The 18,631-nt window shown below is 36.7% G+C and overlaps 1 protein-coding gene across 4 annotated transcripts in view; it reads left to right on the top strand.

Moving 5' to 3' along the window:
* The window catches only part of LAMA2 (laminin subunit alpha 2), a 531,319-nt gene that overhangs the window by 122,503 nt on the left and 390,185 nt on the right, over window positions 1-18,631 (top strand). For all 4 annotated transcript variants that reach the window (XM_046676887.1, XM_046676886.1, XM_046676884.1 and 1 more), the window contains exons 2-3: window positions 4,940-5,110; window positions 11,175-11,287. In XM_046676887.1, coding sequence (XP_046532843.1) covers window positions 4,940-5,110; window positions 11,175-11,287 — 284 coding nt within the window. The remainder of the gene's footprint in view (window positions 1-4,939; window positions 5,111-11,174; window positions 11,288-18,631) is intronic.

The raw sequence follows: 18,631 nt of genomic DNA, 5'->3' as shown, positions 1-18,631 counted from the left end.
CTTGGAGTCTGACTAGGGCATATGTAGTTCTGGCATCAGTGAGAGATTTGGGAAGGGTTTATACACATATTTTGAGGCTCTCTTTCTGTGGCTTTCTCTTTTCCAGTATTTCTTCCTCACTTTACAGCAGCTGTGGTTGTTCTTAGTTCTGTTCTCTGGTTCTTCAAGACAGTGAAAAAAAAAAAAGAAGACAATGAAACTGTGGTTTTCTATTTGAGTTTTAGCCATCTTGTATGGTACAGTCTGCAGCACATGCAATATCTTCCTCCTTCTGAGCATACACAGCTCTTCTGGCTTACTTGTTTTGGGTTGTTCTCCAATGTCTTCAAGTATTTGGGAATTTTAAAAAATATATTTTGTTCAGAATTCATAGTTGCTGTGTCTAAGAGGCTTGGTCCAATAGGAGCTACTCCACAATTACTAAAAATAGAACCCCCATACACAGGTTTTCAAAATGCTTCTGCCATTTGAAACCAGAATGTGGAATTTTGAGAATTAAGATCACCAGAATCATGCAAACTTGTATGAATATACTACAGTATTTGAGCAAGCAAATATAGTATAAAAAATCCAAATAAAAAATGAAAATTTGGTGAATTTTCTAAATGGTTGCCATATTGTAGCAAAATTTCTGTTTTCTACATGATATAGCCTTAGCTTTTTTAGGTTGTCTGTTTACTAAATGTATATGTTATAGAACAGAATACATTATAGTATTCTTTATATAGCATATATATATATTCGAATCACTAACAGAAACATATAATATAGAGAGAATAAATATTATTTGTTTTTTGTTCAGACTTTGTTCCTAAGCCACAATCTGACTAAATTTACTTAGTCTAGATACTATTCAGAAAAGAAATGTCAATCATAATTGTATGGATAATGATGACTGGCTTTTATGTCATTAACATTACGTGACCTCACATTGAGTTAGGAGGCTGTAAGTCAATACTCTGTAAAGGTTCACCAGCTATTTGTAATTCATTTACACTCGCAGTGTTTACATAATCTTAAGCAAGCAACACATATTGAATATGGCAATAGATATTGCTCTGCTGCTTTTGAATGGGAGTAAATAGGTGCAGCCTAATAGATTTAACATATAATGAAAATGGGCTGCAATCTATAATACAACCTGCTGAAGATTCAATGAAAGCTCAGATATTGACTGACTCTTCAAATTGGTTGTTAGCAACTAATTGGAGACCTTCTCTGACCAGTACACTTAACTGATTTCTTTTTTTAAATAAACAATAAAATAGCTGATAAAATTTCAAAAGGGGACTATTTCCTCACTGCAAAGCAAAGCAATTAAATTGTGAAAAGGTTAATTTCGAGCACGTGATCCATAAGTGTATCAGAAGCAAATCAATGGTAAGAGCTGAAAGATAATAAAGGTAAATTCTATTACTATCTTTAGTTTATGATCAGAAAATTCTGTGAAACAACAAAGGGGTGGTGACTGGGTAAGTAATTTCTTTTATTAACTATGTAATTGATAAGCTTTGCTGAGGGCCAGGTTTGGCTCTTCTTCATGCCCTGATATGAATAAGTCTTCTGAGTTAAAGAGCTGAGTTCAAATCTTAGTTATCATAATCTTACAAATTCATAACCTTGTGCATGTTGTTTACCTGAGCTGCACTCTCTTCATTTGTAAAATGGGACCAATAAAATCTACACAATGAGGTTACTGGAGGATTAAATCATATTATTTAATGAATACAGAATAGCTTCTGAATCAATGTTACCTCCATACCTGTATTCCTTTTATAGCCATGTCATTTTGCTCACATTTTATTCATTGAGCATTTTATTCATTCTGTGAGAAGATTGAGATGTAATACGATTCTTTATTTTTGGAACATATAATGTAGAGTGAAATAATTTTTACCATCTATCTTCCCGTTTTGGTCCCCCCCCCCCCCCCACGATTACTCAGATCTGAGAAAGCACAGGCCAATACAACTCAAATCAGGTCCCGTTGGACTGCACCAAAGCAGGGCATGAGGAGTCTTACCTGTACCTACAAAACAGAATCCAACGTCAGGGTCAAGGTCAGACTAGTCAGAGGTGAGGGAGGAGGCAAAGATCACAGAACAAAACTGATGTTGGGGTGGCCCACGTCTGGCCCAGGAAGAAACCCATGGCCAAAGACGTGGAAAAATCCCACTGAAACAAATTGCTAACAGCGACCAATAGGCAGTGGTTTGTGTTGGTATGTATGTGAACCACTATGTGTGTTCTGTGTGTAATCTATCTGTATCTATATCTATATCCATCTTCACATCTGTTTCTATATACACGCTATCACGTCATCTAATGGGTTAGAATAATGACAAATTCAAGTACTCTGTCAGTCACACAAATCCATGTAAGCTTTCAAAATAAAGTCCACATTCGTATGCTATTTCCACTGCCTGGTATGTTTCCTTTTGCCTTCCTCCTTTCTCTACGAGATAAACTTCTATTTCTTCTTCAAGATGCAGCTCAAGATCACTTCCCACAATAAGCCCATCCTAACAGAACTTTCACTCCCAAATCTTATATGGTACCTGGCATAGTATATGCTCAACACATATTTAATGAAATAATGATCATACAATACATACATACAAAATGGTGATGAATGATAGAAAAGAAAGATATACAGCCAAACCTTATTTACTTAATTATATATCATTCACCAACCTAGACAATAAAATGTCTAAGGTAGAGAGAGAATGCTCTGGGGATGATCAAATTACTTTTAAATTTATAACTTGACAAACTTCACAAAATTGAAGTTGCTTCCAATAAGCCTAGTATACACAGGCAAAACAAACAAACAAAAATATCATAAATAACTTTTCTTTAGTACTTTACCTTTTACAAAACACTCTGTTTCCTCATGAAATAAATCACAATAGTTTTATGAATAGCTAATATTTTTCTGATCAATCATCATATTAGCTGACCTCACATCCCGTTGACAGAATGTCTCACTAAGTGGCTGCCAGAGCATAGATGGGGGCGAGGGGTGGGGGAGATAAATTTATCCGGAAGAATGACTGGGATAGTGACTGCAATTAAGTAAAAAAGTAAGTTCTCAACTCCTGGCAAACAAGGGAGAATTGGAAACCTCAAATAACTGTTAGCTGGAGAAAAGCACAGAGCAGGAGGGCTGCTGTGGTGGGAGGGTGCTGGATTGGAACAGCAGATGCAGAGGGACTTTAGAAACTGGTAGGAAGGGAGGCTGTTTGCTGGCAGCTCTTTCAGAGACCGGAGAGTGACTGAGATGAGAATTGAGGTGTCGCCTGGTCTATGACTTCAATGGCTCTTTGAAATTTTTAAAAGCGATTACAATAGAGATTCAAATTATTTAAAATTATTTTTTATTTGCTGTAGTAGTGTTTATTTCAATGCAATTCTAAAGTTAACCAGCACCACAAATTAGCACTAGATTTGTGTAAGTTTCATATGACACGTGTAGAAACCATGTGGTATAGTGATTAAGAGGACAGACTCTGGAATCAGATTATTTGAGCTCAAATCACAGCTCTGCTACTTGCCAGCTATAATCCTGGGCAAGTTACCAAACATCTTAATAAAATAAGGGTGATAATAGTATGAAGCTCATTGGGTGTCTTGTGTAGCAAATTCGTCCAAACAATAGGGAGTATTAGAACAGTCCCTGACAGAATAGTGCCTGGCATATTATAAACATTCAATAATACTGGATATTACTATTATTACTATGGTTATTATTATTATTTAGATGATGCAGAAGGATGTTTACAAGGTCAATATTTATAATTGATTAATTTTACAAGTATATTGAGTCCTTACTCTATACCCAGCATGTGCTAAGTTTTGAAGATAAGGCAGAAAACACTTGTGAACTCAAAACTCTAGGGATCTCAATAAAACATCAGGACCTAAGATTTAGTCAGTCAAGGACTTTCTGTCAGAGGTTGAATTGATATGGACCTACTTAGCATGTACATAGAGCAGAGACTACCTAGATGGTTAGCATATTCCTTACATAAATTGAGTCAAATTATTTATAATCTCAAGTGCACTTTCTTCAAGGTGAGTTTTTCAGTTAAAGAGTGGCTTCTGATAAGTGACTTTACTAAATTGTCATTGAAAAGAGGTGTATGAAATGCAACTACTAGACATGTATGAAGCAGAATTGACAGTAATTATGAAAAGTAAAGAGCTTGGGTTGGCTTCTTCTATGGAATCAAAGGCCTCCCGAGCCCTGCACTGAAATCAGCCTCTGAGAATGTCTCTAAGCAAGCTGAACAATTTTATCTAAGAAATAATTTCTGGTATGTGATCATGGACTACTACGATTACTTGTTTCTCATAAGACATTGCTAATAATATGGCTCTGTAGTGCAGAAGGTAGTAAAGAATGGTTTTTCAAAAGCTTTACTCATGTTCTATCTTCTTCTGTCTGGATATAAAGGAGTTACAATAACCATTTATGCTAAAAGATAATTGAAGCATAAAAATGACCATGAAAAACATAGATGCATAGTTGTGCAAAATCTTTACACATGATTATAATTTCCTAGTAGATATCGAATAGTTGAAATGGAAGATTCAGTACGACTTTTTGCCAATAACGTGAACAGAAGATTGTTTTTTTAAAGTATGTTAGAGAGAGGATGTTCTTTCTAATTAAGTATTAGAAGTTAAAAATTAAGAAGATAGCTTTAGATTCCATATTTAAGACCCAGAAAGAAAAAAACCACAAATGTTCGTTTGATAACACATGCTATTTATGTAGTGTACTCAGTTAGGTCAGATATTTAATTATCACTGGTTATTTTATTTTCAATTAATTTAATGCTCTGAAAAAATCCTATCTTAATTTCATTTTAAAGTGCAGCAAAATCACACCACGTCATTTCTGACCCACACACCTTCATTTGTCCATCTTTTTTAGGTTTATTCCCTGCTGTCCTGAATCTTGCTTCTAATGCTTTCATCACCACAAACGCAACATGTGGAGAAAAAGGACCTGAAATGTATTGTAAATTGGTGGAGCATGTCCCTGGGCAGCCTGTGAGGAATCCTCAGTGTCGAATCTGCAATCAAAACAGCAGCAATCCATTCCGTGCGTATTTTAATTTGTATTTGTATTTGTATGGCACTGGGTAGGAGCTATAATTGAGAGAGTTTCAGGCCAAGTTGCATGAAAGTCAAAGGGCTTGTGATCCCCAAATTCCTAGAACTTTTCTTCCACTGTGAGCTTTTTTGCAGCCCCTCTCTGTCACTTGACAAACATTATTGGAGTTCCTTATGTGGACCAGGTGCAGTGCTGGAGCAGGGTTTTCGAGCTGAAGACCTGTGGCGGTCAGTAGGTTTACTATTGCCAGAATAGTATCTGAGGATATGGTTATGAATTCAGGCTGTATTCGTTCATTGGTCACTTATGTACCAGGTACTGTGCTGGAGATCCAACAGGAATAAAGTGTGGTCCCTGGCTTCAACTAATAAAGAAATGGGAAAAAGGGCAGACCGTTGCTATATAGTGTGTTAAATACACTGGAAAGAATGAGCACAGGGGCCTGTGGGAGAGAGAGGCGGGTCAGAAATTCAGTCTAGGTGTAATGAAGGCTTGCCAGAGAAGTGATATCTAAGATGAGATCCAAGGACAGGTATAAGCTGAGCAGGTAAAGAGGGCAGGGAGGGAAGAGAAGGAATGCCAGGAAGAGAGATCAGAATAAGACAGTTCCCCTGCTTTCTCAGGGAACTGCAAATAGTTAGGAATGCCCAGAACTGAAGGTGTCAGAGAGCAGAGAGTAGAGATGAGTCTGGTGCAGAGGCCGGAGCCAGATAACGAAGCTTTTAAACACAATGAGAAGAGAGTTTTAAGGAGCAGTGCCATACAAAGCCCACTTGGTGGCTTCTAGGAACCACACTGATATCTTAGACTCATTCATGTATTTATTCAGCAAGCATTTGAACACCTGCTATGGGCAATGCATTGTACTTGGGCATAGTGTTGAGTCGTACATAGCCCGTGGCTTAAGAGGCTTAGAGGAGACGCAGAGGAAATAGAAAAGTAAATTGAGTGCTAAGGGAACATGTAGAGATTCCTGGGAGGGAGCAACCCATGTACTGAGAAAAGAAGGGTTAGTAAGAGGAAAAGGGGAAGAGTATTATAAAAGAAAAAGCATACATAAAATTTCAAGGCATGAAACAGCATGAGATATTCATGGAACTGTGAGTAATTTGGTTTGAGTAAAGATTTTATATGGAGAAGGGAGAATGCTGTGAGATGATTCTAGAGATGGGGGTTGATTTAGAGATAGACATTGGGAAATCATCAAATATAAATACTGAAGAGGTTAATAAAGTGAATACTTAATGTCAATGAGGTGAGTTATAATGGGACTAAAGCTTCGCAATTACATTGCTTTTAAATTTGCTTAGTTTTTCTTCCTTTTTGTTTCACTTGTAAAATTTATAAACTGAAGAAAGTTTTCTCTCGCAATTTACATTTTTTATCTCAAAAGAAAGTTGGGAGGCATTGTGCATACTTTTTCAGAGCTGGTTAAGGGGAAGAATGCATAGTCTCCTCTCTATTATAAATTTAAAGATGCCAAAAAGATTAATGTGTTTGGAGAATTGAGACTTTTGTGATTAAAACTGCTGGTCTTGTATATCACAGAATGTTAGAAAAAAAAAGGTAAGAAACCAAAGATAGTAACCATTCGAAACCTTTTAATGACTTGCCTTTTAATGACTGGTTATTTCCTATGCCGCAGATTGTATGGTATGGGATAGGAGTGGGGGAGTGATGGAACACATTCCATTTCTTTGCTATTCTTGTATAGAATGATACGGACAAAGGACATAGGTCAGATCCCCGGGGAAACATCAAAAGCAAGAAAATTGAAGGAAAGGCCAGAAAATAAATGAATTGATGGACTATGAGCTTTGAATTCGTTAGGGAGGAAGATGAAGCCTGATGCGGAGAGACTGCGATTGGTTCAGGAAGTGGTGGCCTTGATGATTTCATAGAGAACATGGGGAAGCCTGGAGGCTTGAAAATGGGTTGGGAGGGAATGGTGGGCTGGTGGTTGGGAGTGTGTACATGTGTGTTTAGGAAGAGCTAGGCAGAGAGGAAGAGTTAGAGACATAAAGGATGTAAAATCAAATATATGTGTGTGTACATGTGTATGTATATAAATATATACGTTTATAGTTCCTGCCTATAGGTACAGTGTTTGGGTAAGTAAGGCTTGGATATAGAAGGCAATTAAACAAATATTCAAAACAGTGAACTCAGGGCTATACCATGTAGTACATCTTGTAAATGCTTTCTGAGAAGGAAAACATCAGTGGGAATTGAAGTAAGAAGAGAAAGTTCCAAGAAGGTGGTCAGACTCAGATGGGCATTAAAAAGATGAATTAGCTGAGATAAGAAGGAAGAGAAAAAGAAGAAAATGTACATAGTCATAGAGACAGGATAGACGGAAGGTACAAAGATTGGGGTGGAAAATAATTGAGTGGAGACTCTTGGTTGAAAAAATGGATGAGATGCATTTACCAAATTGAGTCCAAGAGCAACTCTGTCACTTTTCTCTTCAGAGTTTGATATTCAGATTCTCTTGTGTCTCAGTGGAAGACATCCATATTTAGGCAATCTCACTCCATATTTTCACATTGGGACAAAAAAGTGAATAAGTTGTTTGAGGGCATATGAGGTACGTTTTGTATCTCCCATTTTTATTTACTTATAGTGTTTTTTAAATTTATCACAGCCTAGATTTACTTTGTGTGATAAATTTAATTTTAAATTACCAGCTTCATTACGTCTCAAAGTTGCGTTTTGGAACTAGAAATTTAGACAGAATAACAATCTAGAGAGTAAAAATCTAGCAATAACCCACATGAATATATTTTAGTAAAAGTTGGAGTAACAGATGATAAAATGCCGCAAATTCTATGAAGAGCTAGAATAAATCTGAAAGGTCTGGACTTAATTACTATACAAAGAAAAGCAAACTCAAAGTTCCTGACTGTTAATAGATTGTGCTTTTCAACTAAATACTAGCAGTTTGAAAGGTTTACTTCATCAACGATTCCCTCGCCAATTTTCAGATGCAATGGCCCTTTAGATTGACTTGCATAGCTATCCCTGTTGAGGATGTTATAAATTTCTATCTCCTTTTAAATAAGGGAAGTATGCCAACAATTAATCAGTATTTGCAAATTAATTATGATAAAACTTTCATAATGGGGATTATGGTTAAATGTTGATTCATCTCCCAGTCTTCCTTTTTGTGACTAATTCCCATATCAATTTGACCTGAGGTGGCAGATATCAAAATTTCCAATTAGCTCCTCTCACAATTACCTAAGAGCTATGAATTTGATTTGGAAATGTGCTTGTGTGTGTGTTTTTCTATCACATATTAAACCCACAATCTGCAAAGACGGTTCAGGAAGATGTTTGGGGAATGTTTGCTGTGATGTTTATTTCTCCAGAAGCAATGCCAGTAATAATTCACTTATGGTTCTGATTCCTTATGTGCCAATTTTCATAACCATTCACACCCCCAAGGGCATTTATTTGATATTTAGTTATGCTTCTGGTATTTGTTGTAATTATGAAAACCCGATGCCTTCTCTAGCTTCAACAGAACAAGTTAACTAGCACTAATTATTATATATTCAGCAATGTTACTTTTCATTAATGAGATAGGATGTCTCATCTCAGTGGACTGCTAATGTGATAAGACTTGGTACAAGACAAAGTCCATCCAGTTGTGTAGTTGACATAGATAATTTACCAATAAAAGCAAATTATTTTTGTCCTGCCTTAAATACTCACATTACTATAAGTAACTGAAAGGCGTAAGTCTTTATGTTTTCAATTAAGCAGGTTATAGCAGACTATGTCAATAAAATTGGTGTTTAATTAAAATGTCCAAAATCTGAAAATGGCAAATTTAATGAATATTCAGTTTTAAATAAAAATTTCTCTTTTGAAGATGATTTTACTTTACTATCAGACTCCTGTTGCATCGAGGACTTCATTTTGCTTGATTTTTATTGTCAAATTTTTAATTAAAAGCAATTTGTCTTCAATTAAAATTCAGAATGGTATACATCTAGAGAAGGTGTGTAATTAGTTTTACATTTGTGCATAATATCAGAACATTAATAGTGATAGAATGTTTCTCTGGTGACCCCATGAGTCAAGAGTTCCCATCTGAGATATTTTTACTCGTCCATGGCAAAATGAGAACAAAATTCCAAATTTTTCATTAAAATAAAATGAATACCTTTAAATAATTATCCTTCATTTTGATGTTATGGTTTTTAAAACTTTTGTTGGTTTTAAATATCCTTCATTTTCTGAGACAATGGTGATGGCATATTAAACGGTAGTAAAAGCCTGGAGGCTACCACAAGTTGGAGAAGTAAAGAGCTAGAACTCCTACATCAATTCCACAAATTGCTCTCACACACATTTTTTAAAAAAATTTTACTTTTTTCTGAAAGTTTGGAATCTGGGAAGTAGCCCTGTGAGTGGAGTTTTGTTACGCCTGCTTCAGGAATGACGCAGAGTTTAATTGACTCATCTCTGGTCAGTGAAGTACTAACTGGTAGAGCCAGCTGGCATCTCTAGCTCCTCATACTCCAGCTCTTCATATTCCAAATATTATGCTCTTTCATCACCATTACCATTAGAATAGTTGGCTAGATTACTACATTATGTAGGCAAATTGGGAGTCCATGATTGTTCTTCGTAGTCAAATGTTTTGTTCATTATTTGAAGTATTCCTTCCAAAGTATTCTTTTCCAAAAAAAATTGTGTTCTAATATAAAAGGTTATTCTTAGGCCGTTCATTTGAGACATCTTTCAGAGAATTAGTGTTACAGAAGTTCTCAAGACGGACACCCCAAAGTATAATCCATAATGAACAGAAGAGTAGCAGGGAAGCTAACGTCTACTTTGTTTACGTCTCTGTGGGCAAATATGGTGACTTCCAAGTGAGATGTTAGGAGCTTAAGTACCCTTACTGCAGCCCTGGGAATGGAAATCAGAACATCTTCAACAAGCTCCACACCTGTTATCGTCATCCGTACATGAGCTGAGCCTGTTTAGAGGAGGAGAGAAGGAACAGAACTTGTGTTACTTGGGAAATGAGAAGCACAGATTTGAGTCAAGAACAAATGATTGAGAACCAAAAGGGAATGAGGGCTTTGGCAGCCTGTGAGTAGTGGCTGCTGTTGTGAGATGTGTGGAGCTAAGCTGGAGGAGATGAGGAATTTGAGGTTTGAGGATTGCGAGAAGGAACTATAAGAGAGTACTGTAGGGGGTGGGGGCAAAGATTGCCCACACCTCCTATTTTCTATCTCCAATCTCCCTTTTAATTCTCACAATAGATCCTGTTCCCATCTATCTGGAGTAAAGGGGAGGAACCATTCATGTTTTGTTGGTAGGATGGAGTTTCATGTGCCATCCTCTCCCTTCTTGCCATTGCTGTCCAGACACCTTCACTGAGTTAGCGATTGTGGGGACAGGCAGATGCTGGATGGGAGGTTGGGAGTATATTTCATTATATTTTTAAATAGTGGTAGAAAGTTGGCAAGCTAAGGACTGACTGCAAAAAGCCTCAGAGGATGGATTTGACAGCATTTTGTATTAAAACCAGATACATATTGGATTGCCCAAGTCTTGGTAATAATGAATGTGTCAGAAGGGCAAATCTTCAAGTACCTTTCAACCACAATTGAGGATTTTATGTTTCTGTTAACAAACTTGATGGCATACTAGAGCTGCCTCAAACGGTACAGTTTTTGCTTCTTTGAATGACTGACACATCAATTAGATCTCAATATTATTTCTTCACACTTAATTTCTGTAGTTATCTTTAAAGTTGCCATTTTAGTTGATGGCCAGAGTGCTAAGCAGCTTCTTCTCTTACAGCCTAAGTATTTATAACCCTTTCACACTATCTTGTAGAGTGCAATGAAGAAGTTGACATTAAATAAATTCTATGGAAGATATGAATTGCTTTCTTTTTATATTCTTTTAATGTTTGCTAGTCATATGATGATGGTTTTAACTTAGATGTACCTTTTTCTTTAAAGAAACAACTCTAAATTTATCATATGATCTCTTCTCCTTCTTTCACGTGCTGCTGCTCGTTCAATAGAGAGACACCCAATTACGAATGCTATTGATGGGAAGAACACGTGGTGGCAGAGTCCGAGTATTAAGAATGGGATCGAATACCATTATGTGACAATTACACTGGATTTACAGCAGGTATAGTGTCTCCTTTTTTTTTTTTTATCATGTTCCACTGTAAAATTGTATCTTGGATTTGCTATTTGCGTACACAGTACTTCTTGGGTGAAAGAATGCTTTTTGTTATCACCCTCCATTCTTTTCTCGATACAATGAACAGAAGAGCATATTCATTTAGTAGATTGTTATTTTAAAATATTTGGCATTTATTTCTAAAGCATGGCTAAAATGAATTCACACAAAGAGTTTAGAACTGAATTAGGAGCTGACTCTGTTTTGACTAATGAGAGTTAATGATGAAAATACAGATCAACAAAATTTTACATAAAGAAAATATAATAGTGCTATTTTTAACTTTTAAAATAATACAGCATTCCCACTCTGTTCGTGGTGTGTGTACTGAAAGGTTCTTGGATAATAAGGCTCTTGAGTAAATTGCCTTTCATTACTGAGAGTTGAGCAAGCTGTGGCAGCTGATTCTTAAATTAAACTTGGGGCACTGAATGAGGTAACGCGCCTTGTAGTCGTATAAAATTGATGTTGCGCGTCGTTAGGGTTTGTGTTGCATACACCTACGTGCCTTCTACACTTAATTTCTTTTCTCTTTCAGTTCACATTATTCAGGTGAGGCTGAAGTTATTAATCAAGCATCACCATCACCCCAAATTATTTAGGCTTAGGATGCCAATAAGATGGAATATGGAAAAATGTTTCCATGTTTTGCTGTTATTCCAAATACAAAAGCTTGTTCAATTAGCTGAAGACTGAGGCTAGAGGTTCTGAATTTAGATGATGTCTTTAACTCAGCCTGTTTTTCTCTCATTCTCTGGAATCACCGTCAGAAAGACTCTCAGCCACTCCTTCCTGGCCCCGTGGAGATAGACCAGCAATGGAGTTTGGGGTTAGTGAAGGGGGAATGGCCAAGATAGTTAATGTCAGATGCCATATACTGTAGAGGTCGTGTTTCCACAGATAGCCGTAGCAGAGGGAAGCACCAGCCAATGCGGGTTAGTCACATTCTCAGGGGCCAGATAGGCACCAGGCATTTTCCTAAGGGATGCCATTTATCATCACAGGAGTATAACCTCCCCCCGTCAAGTTTTGGGCCGATTTTGAACAGGGTGCACACATTCAGGAATTGTAAAGAGCTGGCTTGTGGGTCTCACAGCAGATCCTCTTTCCACCCATCTGGGACTCCTCAGGACCTGAGCAACTGGGTAGCAGCAGGGGTTCAGTGCAGCAGTTAAATTGCCAGCTGGCATGGATTTATTTCTACTCACACTCGCAGCTGAATGTCAGCCTCGAGTTAATGATATTTCCCAGGAAGCCTCCGAGCCCTAACAGGGAACAGTGGCAGGGCAAACGACCACACTGATCAATCGTGCTTTAGGTCACTGAAGTCTTGTGCATGAATTCCCTGAAGACCCTAGCCTCGCAATGGACTTCATCCCACTCATAAAGACAACTTGGTTCTTCTTCAGTCACAGCGGTTCTCCCCCTTCATTTGGTCATTGAAAGTCTGCTTTCCCAATCAGGAGAGAGGCTGCTGACTATTGCTTTGGGTCATCTCCTGGGATAGGGAATCAATAAAGAGTGATGGTTAATTGCTCTGGTTTACTCTCCACCAACTCTTTTAGATCATACGTGGAGCAAGAGTGTCAATTATTAATATAATTTGCACATATCGCTTATACTACTCTTGGAGCCCAACCAGATAGTATTTACTTGTCATCAAACAGTAGTGTTTTTTTCCTTCTAATTTACAACTGGATGGTACAGTTACAAGTTTTTACTCATCATTTCTATCCACCATGTCTGTCATTATTAATTCACCAGATCAAAGAGTCCACCTGAAAGCCCATTTTTCAACAAAGCCATTTATGTTTTCCCAAGTTTGCTTTGCGTCCCTACTCATCCATTCCCACATGGTGTCTCAAGAGTTACGTGGATTTTCCTGTTCTCTCCTCTTCCCATTTAGTTTAATGGCCTTAACAGGAGTGACTACTGAAGCCATCTTTTACAGTTTAGTCTTCATAATAAGTGGCACAAATCTGTTTATAAGACACGTCTACTTGACTCCAAAGTGTCAAATATACCTACAGGAAGTAGAACAGACTTGTCCTCACATGCTCTCATATCCCAGGATGATGCCCACCTGTGTCCTTATTTTCTTCAGCCCTTTCCTACTTTCTGTTCAAGACAAAGGGAACACAATCTATAAAATGAAATAAATTCTTATTTCTACTTAACTAAAGATTTTAATTTAGTCAAAGATTTAATGATGTAAAAAGTTGAGCAGGTTTTGTAATCAGATTCTTTAATGGGCCTCCTCGTAGACATTCTTATTATTTCATTCACTTCTTCTCATAATAGGCCTACAAGGCAGCTAGTATTATTATTCCTATTTAATCGTTAAAGAATATCGAGACTTAGAAAAGTTAAGAAACAGCCTTCTTAGCAAAGTTTAGTATGGGCAGGACTGGGCTTTCAACTTGAGTAGTCTGAATCCAGACCTCAAACTACAGCAGTATTTCCTAAACTGGGATATGAAAGCCTAGCCTAGAGAGCGTATGAGAGTTTTTAACATATAACTTCAAGGGGCCCAGACATTGTTTGGGTTCAAGAAGTCCCACACTATCATCTCCTGGCTTCTGTGGGAGAATATAGCCAACATTTGTCTCGTCATGAAAAAAAGGACCAGATCTCTCATTTTCTTGCCTCTCAAAAGGCATAACTGCTGTTTTTTCCACCTACAGCTTGAAGGTATAATAGGTTATTCAGTATAATGTGAGCTGTTATGCAAGTGAGAGTCATGGGCAGCAGTTTTACAATGAATAATAGGTAAATATCACTAAATGTTGTCCTTGATTCAGCAAGAGGTTTGACCATTTATTAGTTCTCTTTATTTTCAGGTAAGTGAATTTCAACAATTGCCAGTTTTTTGTTGTTTTTGATATATACTTGGCTCCTTTGTGAAATACTTTTAATAAATTACTGTTTTAAACATAAATAGCCATTTTCTTGATTAAATCATTGCAGATTATGCTGAAAATTTCTTTTAAATTTTAACATTCAAGATAAGTACTAGAAAAATATAACAATTTATTGAGAAAAAAGTAGCTACTTATTTTATAAGTAGATTGGTTTTGGATTTTTATTACTAAGGGATTATTAACTTTTCCCAGTTCTACTATTCACTCATAGCATAGCTTGAGCAAGTGATTTAATCATGCTGTGCCCCACGTTCTAGATGAGCAAAATAAATATTATGCTATCGTAACAAGAAATTTGAAATAATGATAATTGCAATGTAACAACTGAATTCCGTCTGGCAATTACAGCTATTGTAAGGTCCTCGTATCAGCGTAAGCTCAAAGAGAAGCTTGCCTCTTCCGGTGGTGTGTATGCAAACACCCAGTATGATGGCAGAGAAAAAGATACATTAATTTAAAAGACAGTAATAGGGACTTGAAGGTTAATAGGATGTCCAAAATATTCCATTTTAGTCTCTTTCCAACCAGACTTTCACCACAATGTGTGTTATGACATCTGATCTCATTTTATGACTTTTTAAATCTGGCCATTTTCTCAGGCCTGCCCTTTGATTCGTTTAGAAAGAAAGCTGATTGGCAAGTGGGGTAAAAAAGAGGGAAAACTTTTGAATAGACGTTGTTAACATATATTGAGGTCATATTCACTCCTGGATAATCCAGGTAAGCGGTGGAATTAGCTATGGTTGTGTGTAGGAATTTCCTTCACCTCAGTAAACATTTCCCTTGGTCTGTCCCCCAAAACTGAAAATGTATTTATCAAGAAAGGTTGTCTTACAACTGCAGAAATCAAGTTCCACACGTTCTCGACCTAAATATTTTATTCATTGACCTTATGGAGACATATTTAGTGAAAGCTTAACAATTTTAAATACGAGTTATGTTTTGGAAGGAGGTTAAATTTAGCATTTTTATGCAAATATTATTATTCTTGTAGAATTTATGTGAATAGCACAGAAGCATTTTTTCCTAAAGCTTTGAGCTATTAATGTAATGATTGAACCTGTCTGTAATAATAAAACATGAAATACATTGAAGTATTTCAGTATATTCAATTCTTTCATATATTCAAATTTTTTTGTTTAAACATAATAAGAGTGATCAAATTTTCAATCTTGGAGGAAGATCATTATTTTTTCATATCTTATTCTTTCCTCACACTCTCTTCCTCCTCGTTCCTACTAAAAGGATCTGTTGTTCTGTACCTTAGAGAGCGTTATTAGCGCCACCTATTAAAGAATGTAAAAAAATGAGATATATACAATTCATAATTAATCATTCAACAGGTAAAAAAGAGTATAAACATGTACATAATATCTCTTTATCTAAATAATGAGACATATACATGTAATATATGGAAAAGCCGTATAAGATTTCAGTCGTCCTGGTTGAATATGCTTCTATTCAACACTGTCTGTTTGATTCCGTTTCCTCCTGGAGACAGCTCTCTGTAAAGCATTACCCTGGCATGGTGATTAGATGCTTATTTCACTGTGGTCCCACTAGACTGTGAGTTCTGGAAGGCAGAGGTCTCTGAATGTTTATATGCCCCATGGTACTCAGCATTTAACAGGAACTCAGTAGGTTTGATGAAAGAATGGTCCATGGCTGCTCTTCAGATTGCTAGATTTTTCTTGGTACTATTTTGAGTCACTGCTAAGTTGATGAATATAAAACTAATGATACAGGAGATTATAATCTACAAGCTCAAAATGTCCTACACAGATACATCTTGTTTAGTATACCAGAATATAATTAAAATCACAGTTCTTTACCTGCTTTAGGTTTTTTATATTTTTTTAAAGATCATTGATTCCATGTCACAAGTAGTATCTGTGGTTAATTAGAAAATGTGTTCTCTCTCTAAATGAATTTGTGCTGACCTTTTAATCATTAATAAGGTGACAACCAGCTTCCGTGTCTATATTGTACAGAACATTAGTTCTAATTGTCTCCCCTTCAGTCTACTTTCAATGCTGCAGTCACATTGATCATATTAGTATGAAAGCAGATCACATCACTGCTTCCACTGAAACTCTAATGGCTTTCCGTCACACTTAGTGGGAAAAGCACAATGACCCACAAGCATTTATAGGATCTTTACCTCATCTCCTTTCATCTGTGGCCTCATCTCCCCTTCACTTGCCCCACTGGCTGCCTCACTGGGTCTTGGAGGCCTTTGCACTTGCTGTTCTTACCTCAGGACCTTTGCACTTACTGTTTTTCTGTCAGGGATTATTTTCTCCAGTTTTCACATAACCTGTTTCCTCCCTTCCTTTGGGTTTTTATTCAAGTGTCACTTTCTTAGCAAGAACCTCCCTGATAGTCCTATTTAAAATTGCAAATCCCTCCCTACTTCCTAACCCTCTTTCCTGCTTTATTTTTCTTCATAAAATATGTCACTGTCTAGCATGCTACGTACATCTTACTATTTATGTTGTGTTGTTTGCCTCACCTTTCTAAATGCAGTTTTCATGAGAGTAGAGATATTTGTCTGTTTTTGTTGTTGTTGTTAATTGCCACATTCTAAGCGCTTAGAATGGTACCCAGCAGAGAGGAGGCACTCAATCGATTTATATTAAATGAATACATAATTGGATAAATGAACAATGTGAAACATTGATCTATAATGTAAGAATCTTATGAAAGCTGAGAATGAAAGGAAGGATGAAATAATTTCATTGTGTTGCTAATGATAAAATATGCTGTACTTTTTTTTTTTTGAGGTTAAAGAATTATTTTATTAAGATCAAGAGCTCTACATAACAAGTATAATATTATTTTGGGTCCAGTTTGTTCTTTTTTTTTTTTTCAATTTTTTTTTTATTGAGTTATTGATAGGTTACAATCTTGTGAAATTTCAATTGTACATTAATGTTTGTCAGTCATGTTGTAGGTGCACCACTTCACCCTTTGTGCCCACCCCCCACCCCACCTTTCCCCTGGTATCCACTAAACTGTTCTTGGTCCATAGTTTTAAATTCCTCATATGAGTGGAGTCATGCACAGATTATCTTTCTCTCGCTGGCTTATTTCACTTAACATAATTCTCTCAAGGTCCATCCATGTTATTGCAAATGGAATGATTTCATTCTGTTTTGCAGCTGAGTAGTATTCCATTGTATATATGTACCACATCTTCTTTATCCATTCGTCTGTTGATGGGCACTTAGGTTGCTTCCACGTCTTGGCTATTGTAAACAGTGCTGCAATAAACATTGGGGTGCACAGGACTTTTGGGATTGCTGACTTCAGGCTCTTTGGATAAATACCCAGTAGTGGGATGGCTGGATCGTATGGTAGTTCTATTTTTAGTTTTTTGAGGAATCTCCATACTGTTTTCCATAGTGGCTGCACCAGTTTGCATTCCCACCAGCAGTGTATGAGGGCTCCTTTTTCTCCGCAACCTCTCCAACATTTGTTGCTATTAGTTTTAGATATTTTTGTCATTCTAACGGGTGTAAGGTGATATCTTAGTGTAGTTTTGATTTGCATTTCCCTGATGATCAGCGATGATGAGCATCTTTTCATGTGCCTATTGGCCATCAGTATATCTTCTTTGGAGAAATGTCTGTTCATGTCTCCAGCCCATTTTTTGATTGGGTTGTTTGATGTTTTGTGGTTGAGTTGCGAGAGTTCTTTATATATTAAGGATATTAAACCTTTGTCAGATATATGACTTGCAAATATTTTTTCCCAGTTAGTGGGTTGTTTTTTTGTTTCAATCCTGTTTTCATTTGCCTTGAAGAAGCTCTTTAATCTGATGAAGTCCCATTTGTTTATTCTTTCTATTGTTTCCCTTCTCTGAGAAGGCATGGTGTCGGACAAGATCCTTTTAATACTGATGTCAAAGAGTGTACTGCCTACGTTTTCTTCCAGAAGCCTTATGGTTTCAGGTCTCACCTTTAGGTCTTTAATCCATTTTGAGTTTATTTTGGTGAATGGTGAAAAAGAATGGTCAATTTTCATTCTTTTACATGTGGCTTTCCAGTTTTCCCAGCACCATTTGTTGAAAAGACTTTCTTTTCTCCATTGTATGCCCTCAGCTCCTTTGTCAAAGATAAGCTGTCCATAGATGTGTGGTTTTATTTCTGGGCTTTCAATTCTGTTCCATTGATCTGTGCACCTGTTTTTGTACCAGTACCATGCTGTTTTGATTACTGTAGCTTTGTAGTATGTTTTGAAGTCAGGGATTATGATGCCTCCCGTTTTGTTCTTTTTTCTCAGGATTGCTTTAGCAATTCGGGGTCTTTTGTTGCCCCATATGAATTTTAGGATTCTTTGTTCTAATTCTGTAAAGAATGTCATTGGG

This window comes from Equus quagga, chromosome 11 (assembly GCF_021613505.1).
Source record: "Equus quagga isolate Etosha38 chromosome 11, UCLA_HA_Equagga_1.0, whole genome shotgun sequence".
In the NCBI taxonomy this organism is placed as follows: domain Eukaryota; kingdom Metazoa; phylum Chordata; class Mammalia; order Perissodactyla; family Equidae; genus Equus; species Equus quagga.
This window is presented reverse-complemented; position numbering and strand designations above follow the sequence as displayed.